This window comes from Gopherus evgoodei, chromosome 10 (genome assembly GCF_007399415.2).
Source record: "Gopherus evgoodei ecotype Sinaloan lineage chromosome 10, rGopEvg1_v1.p, whole genome shotgun sequence".
NCBI classification, from domain to species: Eukaryota; Metazoa; Chordata; order Testudines; family Testudinidae; genus Gopherus; species Gopherus evgoodei.
The window spans coordinates 53,951,192-53,967,026 of NC_044331.1; the positions used below are offsets into that span (position 1 = coordinate 53,951,192).

General features: G+C 43.7%; 1 protein-coding gene across 2 annotated transcripts in view; it reads right to left on the reverse strand.

Moving 5' to 3' along the window:
* Positions 1-15,835, reverse strand: part of AXIN1 (axin 1) — a 168,656-nt gene that overhangs the window by 48,361 nt on the left and 104,460 nt on the right. For both annotated transcript variants that reach the window (XM_030577009.1, XM_030577010.1), the window contains exon 4: positions 4,253-4,349. In XM_030577009.1, the coding sequence (XP_030432869.1) occupies positions 4,253-4,349 (97 nt within the window). The remainder of the gene's footprint in view (positions 1-4,252; positions 4,350-15,835) is intronic.

Below are 15,835 nucleotides of genomic sequence, written 5' to 3' on the forward strand. Positions count from 1 at the left end.
GACAAGTAAAAGAATGATTTGCCGCTTATTCCATGAGGCACAGAGATGCCTGCCCACAGGGAGCAGAAGAGGCCAACTACTTTTTCCTTTTCCCCAGACCAAATTTATGTTGCACCTGGGGAGCTGACCGATGGAATAGTGACATGCCCCGTACCAAACTATCAAACTGACAATTGCATTTTCTGCATTTCTCCATTGCCCTTTGTTCTACTGCTGTGCTGACCAAGTGAAATGACTTATTCCAATCAAAGATTTCACCAGTGCCAAAAACAAGACAGAAAGTACAGTCACATGGAAACAGAATATGCTGTTACATGAAAAAGGAGGAGGGAGATGTACATTTTCTACAACCAGAGAGAACACAAAGGAACATGGAAGCAAAACAGCAGGTGTGTCAGCCCGTCCGGAGCAGGAGGACTTGTGCAGTGTACTTGGCACCAGCCCTTTAACAGGTAAACTCAAAATTTGGCAGCCAGCGTCTTTAAACTCGTAAATAAACAAAATAACCACTTGATCCTCGTGTTTAAACAAGGGCCCTGACCTGGCCCAGGGCTCCGGGCTAGGATCGAGGGGCTCCTTTCCTGTCCCAGCCCCAGTGATGAAGTACTGCCTGACGGCTCCTGGTTGGTTAGTGTCTCTTTCTGGCCTTTCTAGACCCCACGAGGACTAAGTCCCGTGAAGGTTCTTCCTAGGCAGGGGAATGTTGAGGCACCAGTGTCTCCCCCAAAATGCGAAAAGGCCGGAGAGATGCTGTCATATGCAGGACAACGCATATAAAGAATGGCTATGATGCCAGAAATACACTTCTCCCTGGGAATCATACTGACTGAGGAGTAAATACCAAATCTCTGTGATGTCTTCAAGTTTCTTTCTCATGCAGAACATGAGAGATAATCTACAGTCCAATAAAAGAGAAACTGAAGATTGACACTGGATTCCAGGGGAAGGTCTGATGGCTTGGATCATGAAGCCATGGGCGACGCTACATTAGGAGGGAACAGCTAGAGACTGTAGATGGATGTTTCTAGATCCTCTGGACATTCGGGTGGTGGGTGGGACAAGCAGGATCCAGTTCTAACACTTTGTCCCTTCTCAGGCACCAAGGCTCTGAAGGTATAGAGTTCAGGGTAATGGAGAAACATTCCAAGGTGAACATTTTTGCAACCGAAGGGTGAACTGGGAGGATATGTTTTGAAAATGAGTGACCACCCTCTCAACATCCCGTATTTTCTGCCCCAAGTGGAACTGTATGTAAGCTGTTACCTCCAATATGTACGGGTCATCCTGTGAGAATTTTCTGGGAAGTTGGGGACTGCAGGAAGGCCAGGACCAGATCCTCTCTTCCTTTGCCTGGGCGATTCCTGTCTCTCAGGGGCATGGTGTGAAGAGCTTGTGAATTTCCTGCTTGTGGGGAGCTACAAAGATGTCCCTAGAGATGACTGAGGAAGGGACTGGTGAGGGAAAAAATGGTGGGTGCTAGCAGCTCCCATCCCCACCCCCTCGCTCCAGTTCACCTCCGCCTCCACCCCTGTGTGCGCTGCATGCCCACTTTTTCCCCCTAGCTCTCAGTGCTTGCGCCATGAAACAGCTGTTTTGCATGACAAGCGCTGGGAGGGAGGAGGAGGAACGTGGTGCGCTTGGGGAAGAGGCGGGACAGGGAAAGGGTGAAGTCAGGGCAAGACCGGGGCGGGGAGGTGTGAGCACCCACCAGCACCAGGGAAAGTTTGTGCCTATGGGTCATGGGTCATCTAACATAGTGATGGCAGTGAAAATGAGGTAGGACCAGAAGCTTAAATAGGGAAAAAACAAGTTAAAAATTACGTAGACAAGTTAGATGTCTTCAAGTCACAAAGGCCTGATGAAATACATCCTAGAATACTGAAGGAGCTAAGCCATTAGCAATTATCTTTGAAAAGTCATGGAAGACTGGAGGGATTCCAGAAGACTGGAAAAGGGCAAATATATAATGCCAATCTATAAAAAGAGAAATAAGGACAAAACGGGGAATTACAGATCAGTCAGCTTAGCTTCAGAAAGATAATGGAGCAAACAATTAAGCAATCAATTTGCATTCATCTAGAAGATAATAAGGTGATAAGTAACAGTCAACATGGATTTGTCAAGAACAAATTGTATCAAACCAACTTGACAGCTTTAAAAAATGTGCTACACATCAGGTCCAGATTGGTGCAGGGATTACTTTAACTATAAGCCATACTACGTAGCAGTAACTAATTTTGGAAAGCAACAATGGAAAAATGTATCCGCTTAGATGTTAATTGGGTAGATTTAATTCAATACACTTGTATTTAATTTTAATTTTAAAAAATGAACTTTATAAAATGCTGCACTGGCGTGTGCTAAAACATATTATCTAATTACCTTCTCCTTTTATAGTGGATGGATAAAGTGAGGGCAGAGCAGTGCCTCTTTGAAGTCTACTCCAATTCCATGTCAGTAATTGGCAGGAAGGAGGTGCCACAGTGTCTGAACTAAACTCTTATTCCCTGGAGAGAGACTAGAACTAACTTGCTTCCTCAGTCCTCTCAAATATACATATGCAATGATATACCTTTTCCCATGGGACTTAAAATTAAAGCACAAAACCTAATGGGAAAACTGTATCTTTCACTGAGAAATCCTTGTGGAGTGTCTGTGTGAAATTTACAAGGAGCAGGTAATTCTCAAAGAACATGCAGATAAGCACTACAGTAGAAACGTTTACAAGCAGCAGGTGTCCAGTTTAAACTTAGCTTTAAAAAAAAAATGTTTTCCAAAAAAGTCAATAAAATTTCATGCTAAGTAAAGCTAATTAGGTTGCAAGTAACCACTGCTGGAATGACACTTATTCATCTCAACAAAAGAAATATCTGGCAGATGGAAGTTCGTTAAAGCAGAGTTCGCCATACATATTTTATGCGCCACACTCAGAATTTATAACCTGCGGTTCACTGAAGCATTGCCAGTACACATGATCAATAGAAAGCCACTATTATTTTTATCCAAAAGGTAAAGCTGCTGACAGGCTTTGAAGTCAGAGAATATTCACTCAGTGGTTCCCACTGTTCGGCAACTGAAAAAAAAAAAAAAGGCCAAGCTTTCAAATTTCAATTCTAACAAAGCAATGCTTACAGTAAAAACGGCAGCAGCGGGAAATAAAAAGGCACCCAGCCAGTCTTTTCGACAGCAACCACACTGTGAAAGTAACTATGTGAAAGGAGAAGAGGCTGAACAACAGCGGCTAGTAAGCTTCCACAGGGCTTTTATTTCCAACCCAATGATCAAAGCACAGGAGACCCTCTTAAATCATCAGGAAAATAATCTAATTTAAAAGGCAAAACAAAGATTTAAAACACAAGATTAAAACAAGGGTGGATTTTGCCTGCATTGCACTGCTTCTGAACAGGCAGGAGGAGAGTGCTTATACTGAGTGAAGCCATTTCTCAGAGGACAGAGACATTTTCTCAATTTGATTTGTGCTAGAGCACAGCTGTCCAAGGAAGAAAGTAGTATCTTTATTTTCTGCTAAACATGACATGTCACTTGTAACTTCTTGCTCAGGGAAAAAAAGGCTTACAGTGATCAGCAAATGTGCAGAAGGTGCTACAAAATCTTAAGGGTTAAGTTAAGAGTCTAATACCAAGCTCTTTTCCCTGATGAAACTGGGGAAAAACTAGAGACAAGAAAGGAGCCCACCTTTCTATTTTATATCCAGAATAGTGGTCCTCTGCATCAGGCTGGGCTGTCTGAAGAAGAAACACCAGTTGGGGACATGGCATTTGTCAAATAGCCATCAGTCCAGATCCTTAAATTGCCCCTAAGTTTACATCATTTCTCTGCTCAGCTTTACTTTGTGCTAGATGGGTAGCTACATGTTACAGAAATACATCCAAAATTAGCTCCAAAATACTTACTGTGAGGTGCCTGCCACCATTATATGTGAGCTTGCCCAGCCATCCTACCCAACAACCCAGCCCCTGTCCCGGATCCTCAAACAGGAAACTAATTACCTTAAAGGGCTGTGCATTTTAAAATCAAGTGTTGAGTAGGCCTAACAGTTTCGAAGTGGACTATCCAACTTTGCCTCTCGATAGCCCACTAGACCACCATTTTAAAAAGTAATGCACTCCCCTGTGACTCCCATACTACAGTGAGACCACCTGGAGACCTGATCTTTTGCTGACTAAGTGTGCACCTGCAGTCTCTCATACTGGGAGATAAACTTCTCGACAGGCAGAGTATTGCTACTTACAGGAATGTGAGGTAGTGGCACACGTCCATTTGCTTTGGCACTTTCCTGCATCTCTCGGCGATGCTGCTTTCGGAGTCTGTACGGGGGGATCCCATCTCTGCCAGGACAAAATGACAATATGCGCCACTTTAGTGCCTTTCCTTAGATGATCTCAAAGCACACTACGTTCATTTAAGCATCATAACTCCCTTCTGAAGCAGGTATTATCTCGGTTTCATAGATGAGGAAACTGAAGGAGAAAGGTTCCTTGTACACTCGTCAAGTGAGCTGGTTAAGGACGACAGGAGTTAGTAAGGAGTAGTCAAATGTATGAGAGTGCCATTTAAATACACCTCTACCTCGATATAACGCTGTCCTTGGGAGCCAAAAAATCTTACCACGTTATAGGTGAAACAGCGTTATATTGAACTTGCTTTGATCCACCGGAGTGAGCAGCCCTGCCCCCCCAGCACTGCTTTACCATGTTATATCCAAATTCGTGCTATATCGGGTGGCGTTATATTGAGGTAGTGGAGTATAACATATGAAGACAAGCAACTGAATACTGACAAAATGTACACGTGATTATATACAAATGCTAGAAGTCTAAATATTTGCCATTGTTTGCAGTGGTGTTGTAGCCATGTTGATCCCAGGATGCTGGAGAGACAATGTGGTGAGGTAATACCTTTCATTGGGCCTGCTTCTGTTGGTGAAAGAGACAAGTAATTTGAGCGTTCAAAAACCTGTCTCTTTCACCAACAGAAGTTGGCCCAATAAAAGTTACCACCTCTTCTCTCCAGAAGTCTAAATACCAAGATGAGTGAACTTGAGTGCATTAAAGGAGGATATAACAGGCATCATGGAAACTTGGTGGAATGAAGATAATCAATGGGACACAGTAATACCAGGGTACAACATATATAAGAATAAGAGAGTAGGTTGCACTGATGGGGGAGTGGCACTATATGTGAAAGAAAGTATTGAGTCAAATAAAATAAAAATCTTAAATGACTCACACTCTATCATAGGATCTTTATGGATAGAAATTCCATGTCTGAACAATAAGTGTACAGCAGTAGCAATATACACCTCTACCCCGATATAACGCGACCCGATATAACATTAATTCAGATATAACGCAGTAAAGCAGTGCTCCGGGGGGGTAGGGCTGTGCACTCTGGTGGATCAAAGCAAGTTCGATATAACACGGTTTCACCTATAACACAGTAAGATTTTTTGGCTCCCGAGGAAAGCGTTATAAAGGGGTAGGGACGTACTACCATCTGACACAGGATGGTGACAGTGACTGTGAAATACTCAGGGAGATTAGAGAGGCTGAAAAGGAAAAAAACACAATAATAATGGAAGATTTCAGCTATCTTCACATTGACTGGGTATTGTGGCAAGGCACCTCCTTCACATCTCCAGGCAGTACAGGGGGCCTGGAGTAAATCAGTCCCATTCCAGAGAGATTTTATTCCTCACCCAGGTTTTATTTTTCAGTGTTTACAAGGTGGGCCCAAGGAGTACTCTTGAGCCAAACAAAGAAAGAACAAGTTAATAACATAAAGAGATCTAAGAGTCATCTGCTCAATGTGCAGTGGCAGTCAAAAAAGCTAACAGAATGCTAGAAACCATTAGGAAAGGAATAGAAAATAAAACAGAAAATATCATAATGCTGCTATATAAATCAATGGTACTCATATACCTTGAATACTGTGTGCAACTCTGATTGCCCCATCTCAAAGAAGATATATTAGAATTGGAAAAGGCACAGAGCAGGGCAGCAAAAATGAATCAGAGTATGAAATAACTTCCGTGTGAGGAGAGGTTAAAAAGACTGGGACTGCTCAGCTTAGAAAAGAGACGACAGAGGTCTATAAAATCATGACTGGTGTGGAGAATGTGAATAAGGAAGTGTTATTTACCTCTTTCCACAACATAAGAACTAGGGCTCACCAATGAAATGTATAGGCAGCAGTTCAAAACAAGTAAAAGGTAGTACTTATTCACACAATGCACAGTCAACCTGTAGAACTAATTGCCATGGCATACTGTGAAGGCCAAAAGTATAGCTGGGTTCAAAGAAGGATTAGATAAGTTTGATGGAGGATACTCCATCACTGGCTGTTAGTCAAGATGGCAGGGATGAAACCCCATGCTCTGGGTTTCCCTAAACCTCCAATTGGCTGAAGCTGGGACTGGGCGACAGGAGATGGATCACTCAAAACTGCCCTGTTCTGTTCATTCCCTCTGGGGTACCTGGCACTCGCCACTATCAGAAGACAGAATACTGAGCTAGATTGACCATTGGTCTGACCCTGTATGGCCGTTCTTATAACTATATCTGCCTATATGATCACTAACTCCTACGAACAACATTTCTCTTTCTGTTCAAAAAGCTAGAAATTAAATGATAAAACTTCATTAATTGGGCGTTCAGGTTCCCTGGCTGTATCTCCTGCCATTCCAGAACGTCAAGTTCAGCAAAACTCACTTCTTTCCTATCATCTTTACCAGGATCTAGAATTCCCTCATTAATAAATTCACCTCAAGAAATGTTTCCAACCAAACCATGTGCTCATCCACATTTACTGGCTTTCCCCCAGCAGTTGGTTAAAAAATTTCTCTATAGCCTCTTTTAATTTTACATGCCAGCAATCTGGCTCTGTTTTGGTGTAGGTGGAGCATCCATGGAAAAAAATTAGTGGGTGCTTAGCACCCACTGACAGCCAGCTCCCCCCATGCCTCCTGCCTACCGAACTCCTTCCCCTCCCTCCTAGTGCATCCCGCCCTCCGCAATCAGCTGTTCCAGTGTGTGCAGGAGGCACTGGAGGGGTGAGGAGCGCAATGGGGTGCTCTTGTGGGAAGGGGCAGAGTGGGGGATGGGAAGAGGCGGGGGTGGGAGCTTGGGGGAAGGGGTGGAGTGGGGGCAGGACTTGGGGCTGAGCGGGAGTTGAGCATGAGCATCCATGGGGAAAGGAGGAAGCCGGTGCCTGTGGCGCAAGCAAACAATATGTGTTTTAATATGGCGAAATGTAAATATATACAGCCAGGGACAACGAATGTAGGCCATTCTTACATGATGGGGGACCCTATCCTGGGAAGCAGTGATTCTGAAAAGGGTCATGGTGGAAAATCAGCTGAATATAAGTTCCCAGTGCGACGCTGCAGCCAAAAGGACAAATGCGATCCTTGGATTCATAAACAAGGGAATCACAAGCAGAAATAGAGAGGTTATTTTACCTCTATATTTGGCAGTTGGCGCAACTACTGCTAGAATACTGTGTCCAGGCCTTGTGTCCTCAATTCAAGAAGGATGCTGATAAACTGGAGAGAGTTCAGAGAAAAGCTATGAGAATGACTAGAGCAGGGGGAGGGAAGGATAGTTCAGTGGTTTGAGCATTGGCCTGTTAAACCCAGGCTTGAGAGTTTAATCCTTGAGGAGGCCACTTAGGGATCTAGGGCAAAAAATCAGTACTTGGTCCTGCTAGTGAAGGCAGGGGGCTGGACTCAGTGACCTTTCAAGGTCCCTTCCAGTTTTAGGAGATAAAGTAAATTAATGGAGATATCTTATTTATTTTAGAGGTTGTCAACCTCTGGCACATGGCTCACCAGGGTAAGCACCCTGGCCAGCTGGGCCAGTTTGTTTACCTGCTGCGTCTGCAGGTTCGGCTGCCACTTCCAGCAGCCCCCATTGGCCTGGAGCAGCGAACTGCGGCCAGTGGGAGCTGTGATCGGCCGAACCTGCGGACGTGGCAGGTAAACAAACTGGCCCAGTCGGCCAGGGTGCTTACCCTGGTGAGCCGCGTGCCAGAGGTTGCCGACCCCTGGATTAGAGGATTAGAAAATTTGCCTATAGTGGTAGATTCAAGGAGCTCAATCTCTTTAGCTTAACAAAGAGAAGGTTAAGGGATGGCTTGATTATAGTCTATAAGTACCTATCATGGGGAACAAATATTTAATAACGAGCTCTTCAATTTAGCAGAGAAAGGTCTAACACAATCCAATGGCTGGAAACTGAAGCTAAACAATTCAGACTGGAAGTAAAATATAATTAACTACTGGAACACACTACCATGGGGTGTGGGGGATTCTCCATCCCTGGCAATTTTAAATCAAAACAGGATTTCTTCTAAAGTTCTGCTCTAGGAATGATTTCGGGGCAGTTCTCTAGCCTGTGCTATGCAGGGGGTCAGACTAGACGATCACGATGGTCCCTTCTGGCCTCGCAATCTATGAGGGAAATGTAGGGCTGACAGGCAGTCCTGCCCCTATTCTTCCTACCCTTCTCCTGTCACTCACTCCCATGCCAACCTTTACAGTATCCCATCCCGCTCCTCTAACTTCACCTATGCCCCAATCCTTTCCATCCCTTGACCCACAACTGTTCTCCTACCAGCTCAACCCTATTTCTTCCCCTCTCATAATCATCCATCTCCTTGTTGCACCCCAAAGCTCTTTGGCAGCCCTGATCACCTTCCCCTCCCACAAAACATCTGCACTGGTAATTTATTCTCTTTTCAAAAAGAATGTCTGCGCCTTCTGAATATTCTGCTGTACTCATATTACATCTCCTCAAAATACAAAAAACCCTTGGACAGAGGCAGGTAGTAGCAAGAAGCCTCCTTTCTTTATTTCAGATTTCTGCCCATGGCTAGATTTGAGCTCACAGTGACTGGGCGTTGCTCAGGTTCAATGGCTGTAACATTCCTCCTTGAACTATTCAGTTCCCATGATTCACAGATAGCTTCCAACTGCCTTAGCCTCTATCTCTGCACATGCACAGTGTAATCTGTTTGGTGTGGGAGCTTTAGAACTGCTTGGTGCATGCTTAATTAGAGAACCAAACTCTTTGGCTAATAACTCTCTAATTTGATTTCCCTTGAAGGTGGCATGCATGCTTTTGGGGGTAACTCTTGAGCATTTGAGCTCCTGGTGCAATTATCTCAGCCCTGGTTTGCTATCTGTGTACAACAATAGAGATTGCTAAAATAAGTGAACTTAAGAGAAAAGCTGTGGTTTTTTTTGTTTTGGGTTTTGGGGAGGGGGGGGGGAGAGGGGAGACTATAACTTGGAAATCCGTTGGTCATATGGTCCTGAATTTGGATCAGTAACCAAACCCCATGCCGCCAGGAGGCACACCAAATTTCAAGGCAATCTGAGTAACCATGCAGATTTTAGAGCACTTAGAAGGGTTGCGCTTTAAACAGCTGGTCTTAACCTTCAGTGTAGCAGAGCTGGCACTCCGCTGTAATACAGTGAGTAAACCACAGATTGGTCTGGGAGAGGAGGAGGAAGAAAAGGCAGTACAAGGATAACTAGAGTGAGGAAAACTCAGCCTGGAAATCAGGAACACATTTTTAATAGTGAGGGTAGTTAACCACCGGAGCAGCTTCCAAAGGGATGTGGTGGATTCCCTATCACTGATATCTTTCTAAAAGACATACTCTAACTCAGGGGTAGGCAACCTATGGCGCGCATGCTGAAGGCGGCACGTGAGCTGATTTTCAGTGGCACTCACACTGCCTGGGTCCTGGCCACCAGTCTGGGGGACTCTGCATTTTAATTTAATTTTAAATGAAGCTTCTTAAACGTTTAAAAAACCTTGTTTACTTTACATACAACAATAGTTTAGTTCTATATTATAGACTTATAGAAAAAGATCTAAAAATGTTAACATGTATTACTGGCACACGAAACCGTAAATTAGAGTGAATAAATGAAGACTCGGTACACCGCTTCTGAAAGGTTGCCGACCCCTCCTCCTCTAACTCAAGCAGAAGTTATGGACTTGACCCAGGAATCACTGGATGAAAATTTATGACCTGTGCTATGCAGGAGGTCAGACAAGATGATTGCCATGTTCCCTTTTGGCCTTAAAATCTATGTATTGTTTCTGCATGGTTGGATTCTGCTGAAAGTTCCAAAGAACAGTTTCTAATTAGTTCTGTTACCATGCATCTGAGGAACCTCATCCTCCCACATTCAGGTGCTACGGTGCATGACAGTAAGTGTGTTCCTCCTTTCACCTTGTCCAGTGACCTCTGAACCCAGCCATCTGCTCTGCGGACACCGCCACAGGTGGGTGGTGATTAGAGTTGGTTCACTCATCCACTGCAAGTAACAGCCATTGTGAATGTCTAGTGTTTCCATCAAATAATTATTTGCATATTGTGACAGACCCAGGCCAGTGGGGTGCAGGAGTCTGGTAGAGGGCAAATATACTGGTCACTGGGTGAGTGGTTTTCTGTTCCCTGAGTGACCAGAGCAGAGTCTCCATTAGAATAGTCAGGAACCTGCTAGAACCAATTAAGGCAGACAGGCTGATTAGAACACCTGCAGCCAATCAAGGCAGGCTAATCAGGGCACCTGGGTTTTAAAAGGAGCTCTCTCCAGTCAGATGGGGAGGAGCCAGAGGAGAGGAAGTGCGTGTGAGGAGCTGGGAGCAAGAGGCGCAAGGAGCTGAGAGTGAGAGGCTGTGCTGCTGGAGGACTGAGGAGTACAAGCGTTATCAGACACCAGGAGGAAGGTCCTGTGGTGAGGATAAAGAAGGTGTTTGGAGGAGGCAACGGGGAAGTAGCCCAGGGAGTTGTAGCTGTCATGCAGCTGTTACAGGAGGCACCATAGACAGCTGCTATCCACAGGGCCCTGGGCTGGAACCTGGAGTAGAGGGCGGGCCCGGGTTCCCCCCAAACCTCCCAACTCCTGATCAGACACAAGAGGAGTTGATCCAGACTGTGGGGGAGATCACTGAGGTGAGCAAATCTGCCAATAAGTGCAGGACCCACCAAGGGAGAGGAGGAACTTTGTCACAATATGTTTCCATTTTTGCACATACTCCATGCCAACGCTCAGGAGGTTAGCCACTTGTTCAGACAGGTGGCGATAAATTTGTTGTTCAGTGTTTAAGTGGGGACTGCTCCAGCTACTTAAAGAGTTTGTGACTTCAATGTCATTTCACTCCCTTCTGCTTTCTCTTTCAGCTCACAGATGAGCAGGGGAAATGCAGAACACAATAAAGTACGAGTTAGTGGCTGCAATTAAGTATATTTGGTTATTTTCCCAATTATTTTTGAATGGTTATAATGCTAGTGTTTATGACTCATTTATTTGATCCTAATATTTGCTAATGTTTAATAAATGTTTTGTAATTTAAGCTGTGAATAATGTAGAATACAGAGCTAGTTTATATCGAATTCAGCATGTCCCGCTCATTACACAAGATGTTTCTCCAACAAGGTGGAGACCAGCCTACCTGATACCTTGGTTGCACTGGGGCTTGCACATCTGAGGCAGAGTTAAGAGGAGCCAAGTAGATGCCTTGGCTGACACTGAGAGGGAAGCACCAGCATACAGAGCACAGAGAAGTTGCTGAAAGCAGGGCAAAGCACTGTTTAACAGAGCTAGGCAGAGGCACTGATCCACACTCGCACTGCGAGTCCCAGCGCAGGAGGGGCAATGCACAGCTAGCTCTGTGGTGGTGGACTCTGTTACAAAGTTCAGGGCAGCTGCACCTGTGTTCCCCCTCTATGGGCCACCAAGGGCATCCACTTAAAGCTTTCATCTCCCAGCCATCACCTCTCTTGGGCAGAGAACCACATCTCACTCCCTACTGACTGGGGTTTATCCAGGCTGCACAGTTCCCTGCCTACACTGTGTTACTTCCTGCAAGCCAGACTGCCTAAGCAGGCCAAAGTCTGTATTTTGCTCTCTCCTCAGAGGCTATAAAGAGCATATTTTCCCATTGTCATAAGTTACCACCCGGTTTGTCTAAGCAAGCATATTTATTCTTAAGACAAAAGCATTAGAATCATAGGGTGAGTAGGGACCGCAAGAATCATCTAGTCCAAACCCGTCAAGATGAAGGATTTGTTGGGTCTAAACCATTCAAGACAGATGGCTATCCAGCCTCCTTTTGAAAACTTCCAATGAAGGAGCTTCCACAAACACCCTAGGCAGTCTGTTCCATTGTCCTGCTGTTCTTACAGTTAAGAAGTTTTTCTTGAGATTTAATCTAAATCTGCTATGCTGTAGTTTGAACCCACTGCCTCTTGTTCTGGCCTCTGTAGCAGAACAGAGCAACTTTTCTCCATCTTTTTTATGGAAGCCTTTCATGTCCCCCCTGCCCTCCCAAATCTCCTCTTTTCCAAACTAAACATATCCAGTTCCTTCAGCCTTGCTGATATGGCTTGCACACCATCCCTTTGATCATATTTGTTGCTCACCTCTGGATCCTTTCGAGTTTTTCTACCTCCTTTCTATACACTGGTGACCAAAATTGGACACAGTGCTCCAGCTGAGAGGCCTAGCCAGCGCTGAGTAGAGCAGTTCTATCACCTCCTGTGACTTGCATGCTATGCTTCTATTAATGCAACTTAAAATTGCATTTGCTTTTTTTTCGCTGACTCATGTTGAGGTTCTGCTCCATCACAATTCCCAGATCCTTCTTAGCAGTGCTGCTGCCAAGCCAGTTATTCTCCATTCTGTATTTGTGTATTTGTGCATTTGTTTTTTCTTCCCTGAGTGTAGCACCAGACATTTGTCTTTGTTGAATTTCATTTTGGTGTCTATAGCGCAGTTTCCCAATTTATCAAGATCCCTCTGAATTTTAGCTCTATAGTCCAAAGTGTTGGCAACCTTCCCTACCCCCTGCTTTGTCTCATCTGCAAACCTGATAGGTCTGCTCTCTATTCCCACATCCAGGTAATTAATAAAGATGTTAAACAGCACCGGACCCAGAACAGATCTCTGTGGAACTTCGCTTGAGACCTCCCCTCCAGTCTGGCATCATTCAATTAGTTGTTACTCTTTGTTTGTGGCCGTTTAACCAAGTATGTATCCACTTAATGGCAGTCCTGCTAAGCCCACACTTCTCCAGCTTGCCTATCAGAATGTCATGTGGCACTGTGTCAAAAGTCTTGCTGAAGTCCAGGTATATTATGTCCACCACATTCCCCCTATTCACCAAACCAGTTACCCTGTCAAAGAAGGAAATCAAGATGTTTTGGCATGATGTGCTCTTAGTAAATCCATGCTTGTTTCTAGTGATTATCCCTTCATCCTCCAGGTATTCACAAACTGAGTTTTATACACTGCTTTAGTAGCTTCCCAGGTATCGAAGTCAGGCTGACTGGTCTATAATTCCCTGGCTCCTCCTTTTCACAGATGGGCACTACATTAGCCCTTCTCCAGTCTTCTGGGACCTCTCCTATCATCCATGAGTTAGCAAATATTATTGCCAGTAGTGCCAAGAAATCCTCAGTAAATTACAGAGAAAACATATTAAAAACAATACAAGAACTTACATATGCATGATAATAAGCTTAACACCAAACTTCAGCAGGAACGCTAGTAGGAGTTAGTCCTTCAAACCACATCAACGAGTTTTTCTATGGTTACAAGTTCTTAACAGCCTTAGCTCAGAATGAGCACACCTATGATTAGGTTAGTCCTTCCTTTTGATCAAAGCTTGGGACTTTGATCTTCAGATTCTGGCAACATATTAATTGGTAGACAATGGCCCCCTTCTCAGGGTGTAGCTTGAAAAAGCTGGGCTTCTGTATAATCAGAGGTGGGAAGTTGCATTCACCTCTACCTAGAGGCCCCCAGGCAAACCACTTGATGCTGTCCAAAAGTCCATTCTTGTCTGGCTCATTGTTCAATATAATCCTTTGAAGTTCCGAATACTTCCCTGGGCTCACAATAATACACAAGCTTTGAATTTAATACAATGGATTCCAAAGATATTTAAATTTAATCCAATGAGGTTTTTCAAGGTCTTGGAGGAAACTGTCATATCTGCCACACACTGACTCTACTCCTACTGCTGGTATCATACTTGGGTGCATACTGAGTGCTGACACAGTATCTTTTACATTAGTTGTGGGCACCAGGTTTTGAGACCATAATAAGAACATAAGAATGACCATACTGGGTCAGATCAAAGGTCCATCTAGCCCTGTATCCTGTCTTCCGACAGTGGTCAAAACCAGGTGCCCCAGAGGAAATGAACAGAACAGGTAATCATTAAGTTATCCATCCCCTATCGCCCATTCCCAGCTTCTGGCAAACAAAGGCTAGGGACACCATCCCTGCTCATCCTGGCTAACAGCCACTGATGGACCTCATAGACTTTAAGGTCAAAAGGGACCATTATGATCATCTAGTCTGACCTCCTGCACAACGCAGGCCACATCTCACCATCCTCTATGGATTTATCTAGCTTTTTTGAACCCTGTTATAGTCTTGGCCTTCACATCATCCTCTGGCAAAAATTTCCACAGGTTGACTGTGCATTGTGTGAAAACAACCATTGCTACCACTGCTGGTGGTAAATCACTTTTGGCTTAGTACAGATGGGCCCAAGGCGGTTGCCCAACTGTAAAAAAACAAAACAAAACCCCAAAGAATTGTACTCTAATTTTCACCAAGACTCTTTAGAAAGAAATCAAGGGGAAAAGAACAAATGCCCATTTAGGAACGTTGGAGTTTTAATTTTTGCAGGTTATTATAGTTTATCCTGACACAGCAAGAACAAAGACATTTGAAATCTTTGAAATACAAATGAAACTCGCTGAGGTAGTGTTTTTAGTTCTCAGACGCTGTTTCATTAGACACACACAACTTCTCCTTACAACTGTTATACTATGCAACCCCAACAACAAATAGCCACTGCTTCATTCTGAAAAGCAGCACAAGTAATCCAGTCACAATGCAACTCACAATGTTTAAAGAATTCACATTGACACAGGCCAGCTCTATTTATTTTTGTGTTAAAATAAAATTGCTAAATATATTTATAGTTGCTTACAAATGTTGCATAAAACAAAGCTGTTTAAAACTGCCACATTACCAATTCCTGCATTCCCTTCACACACTATTTGACAATGAGAACAGACTGCTTACTGTACACTAAGCCTGAACAACCAAAGAATTACAACTACCAAACTGTTCAAGGAACAATAAAAGAGCAGACTTGTATTATAACTTATGTTTGCTACCACACAGTTATTTCAATAGGCGCTTCATTCAGTTGCTCTCTTTTTCAAATGTGGGTGACTAAAATTCATACTGTCCTCAGAGGATAGTTCTCTTTCCTTATTACTATGGGCATACAGGATTGCTGCAGATTTGCTAGTGTGACTCAATTACCTCATGTGAATGGAATTTTATTTAGTAACCTGAACACTCAAAATGAAATTCCATTAAATAGACATGATTAATGACAAGTGCTTTTTAATGTGAAGACAACTGACAAGACAGAAACTTAGGCTAATTATGATTCTGCTTATTGGTTGCAAATAATGTAATATAAGAAAAACACATCTCAGAACACTACCTGTACTGCACCAAGTCAGTAACATCATCCAAAGAGCCAAGTGTTTTTCTGAGAGTTATAACATGGAAGTGTTGCTATAACAACAGGCTATTGTGATGCTTTTATTGTAGGGCATCCTTTCCTTTAGTGGTGAATGTTCACATGGAAAATAAATTTAGAACCATTGTAGTTAAGTAAACCAGTTTTATCAATGTCCATTCAAAATGTAGCTCTCTCCAGACAAAATGACAATAGAACTACTGACAATTTTACAGAAGATG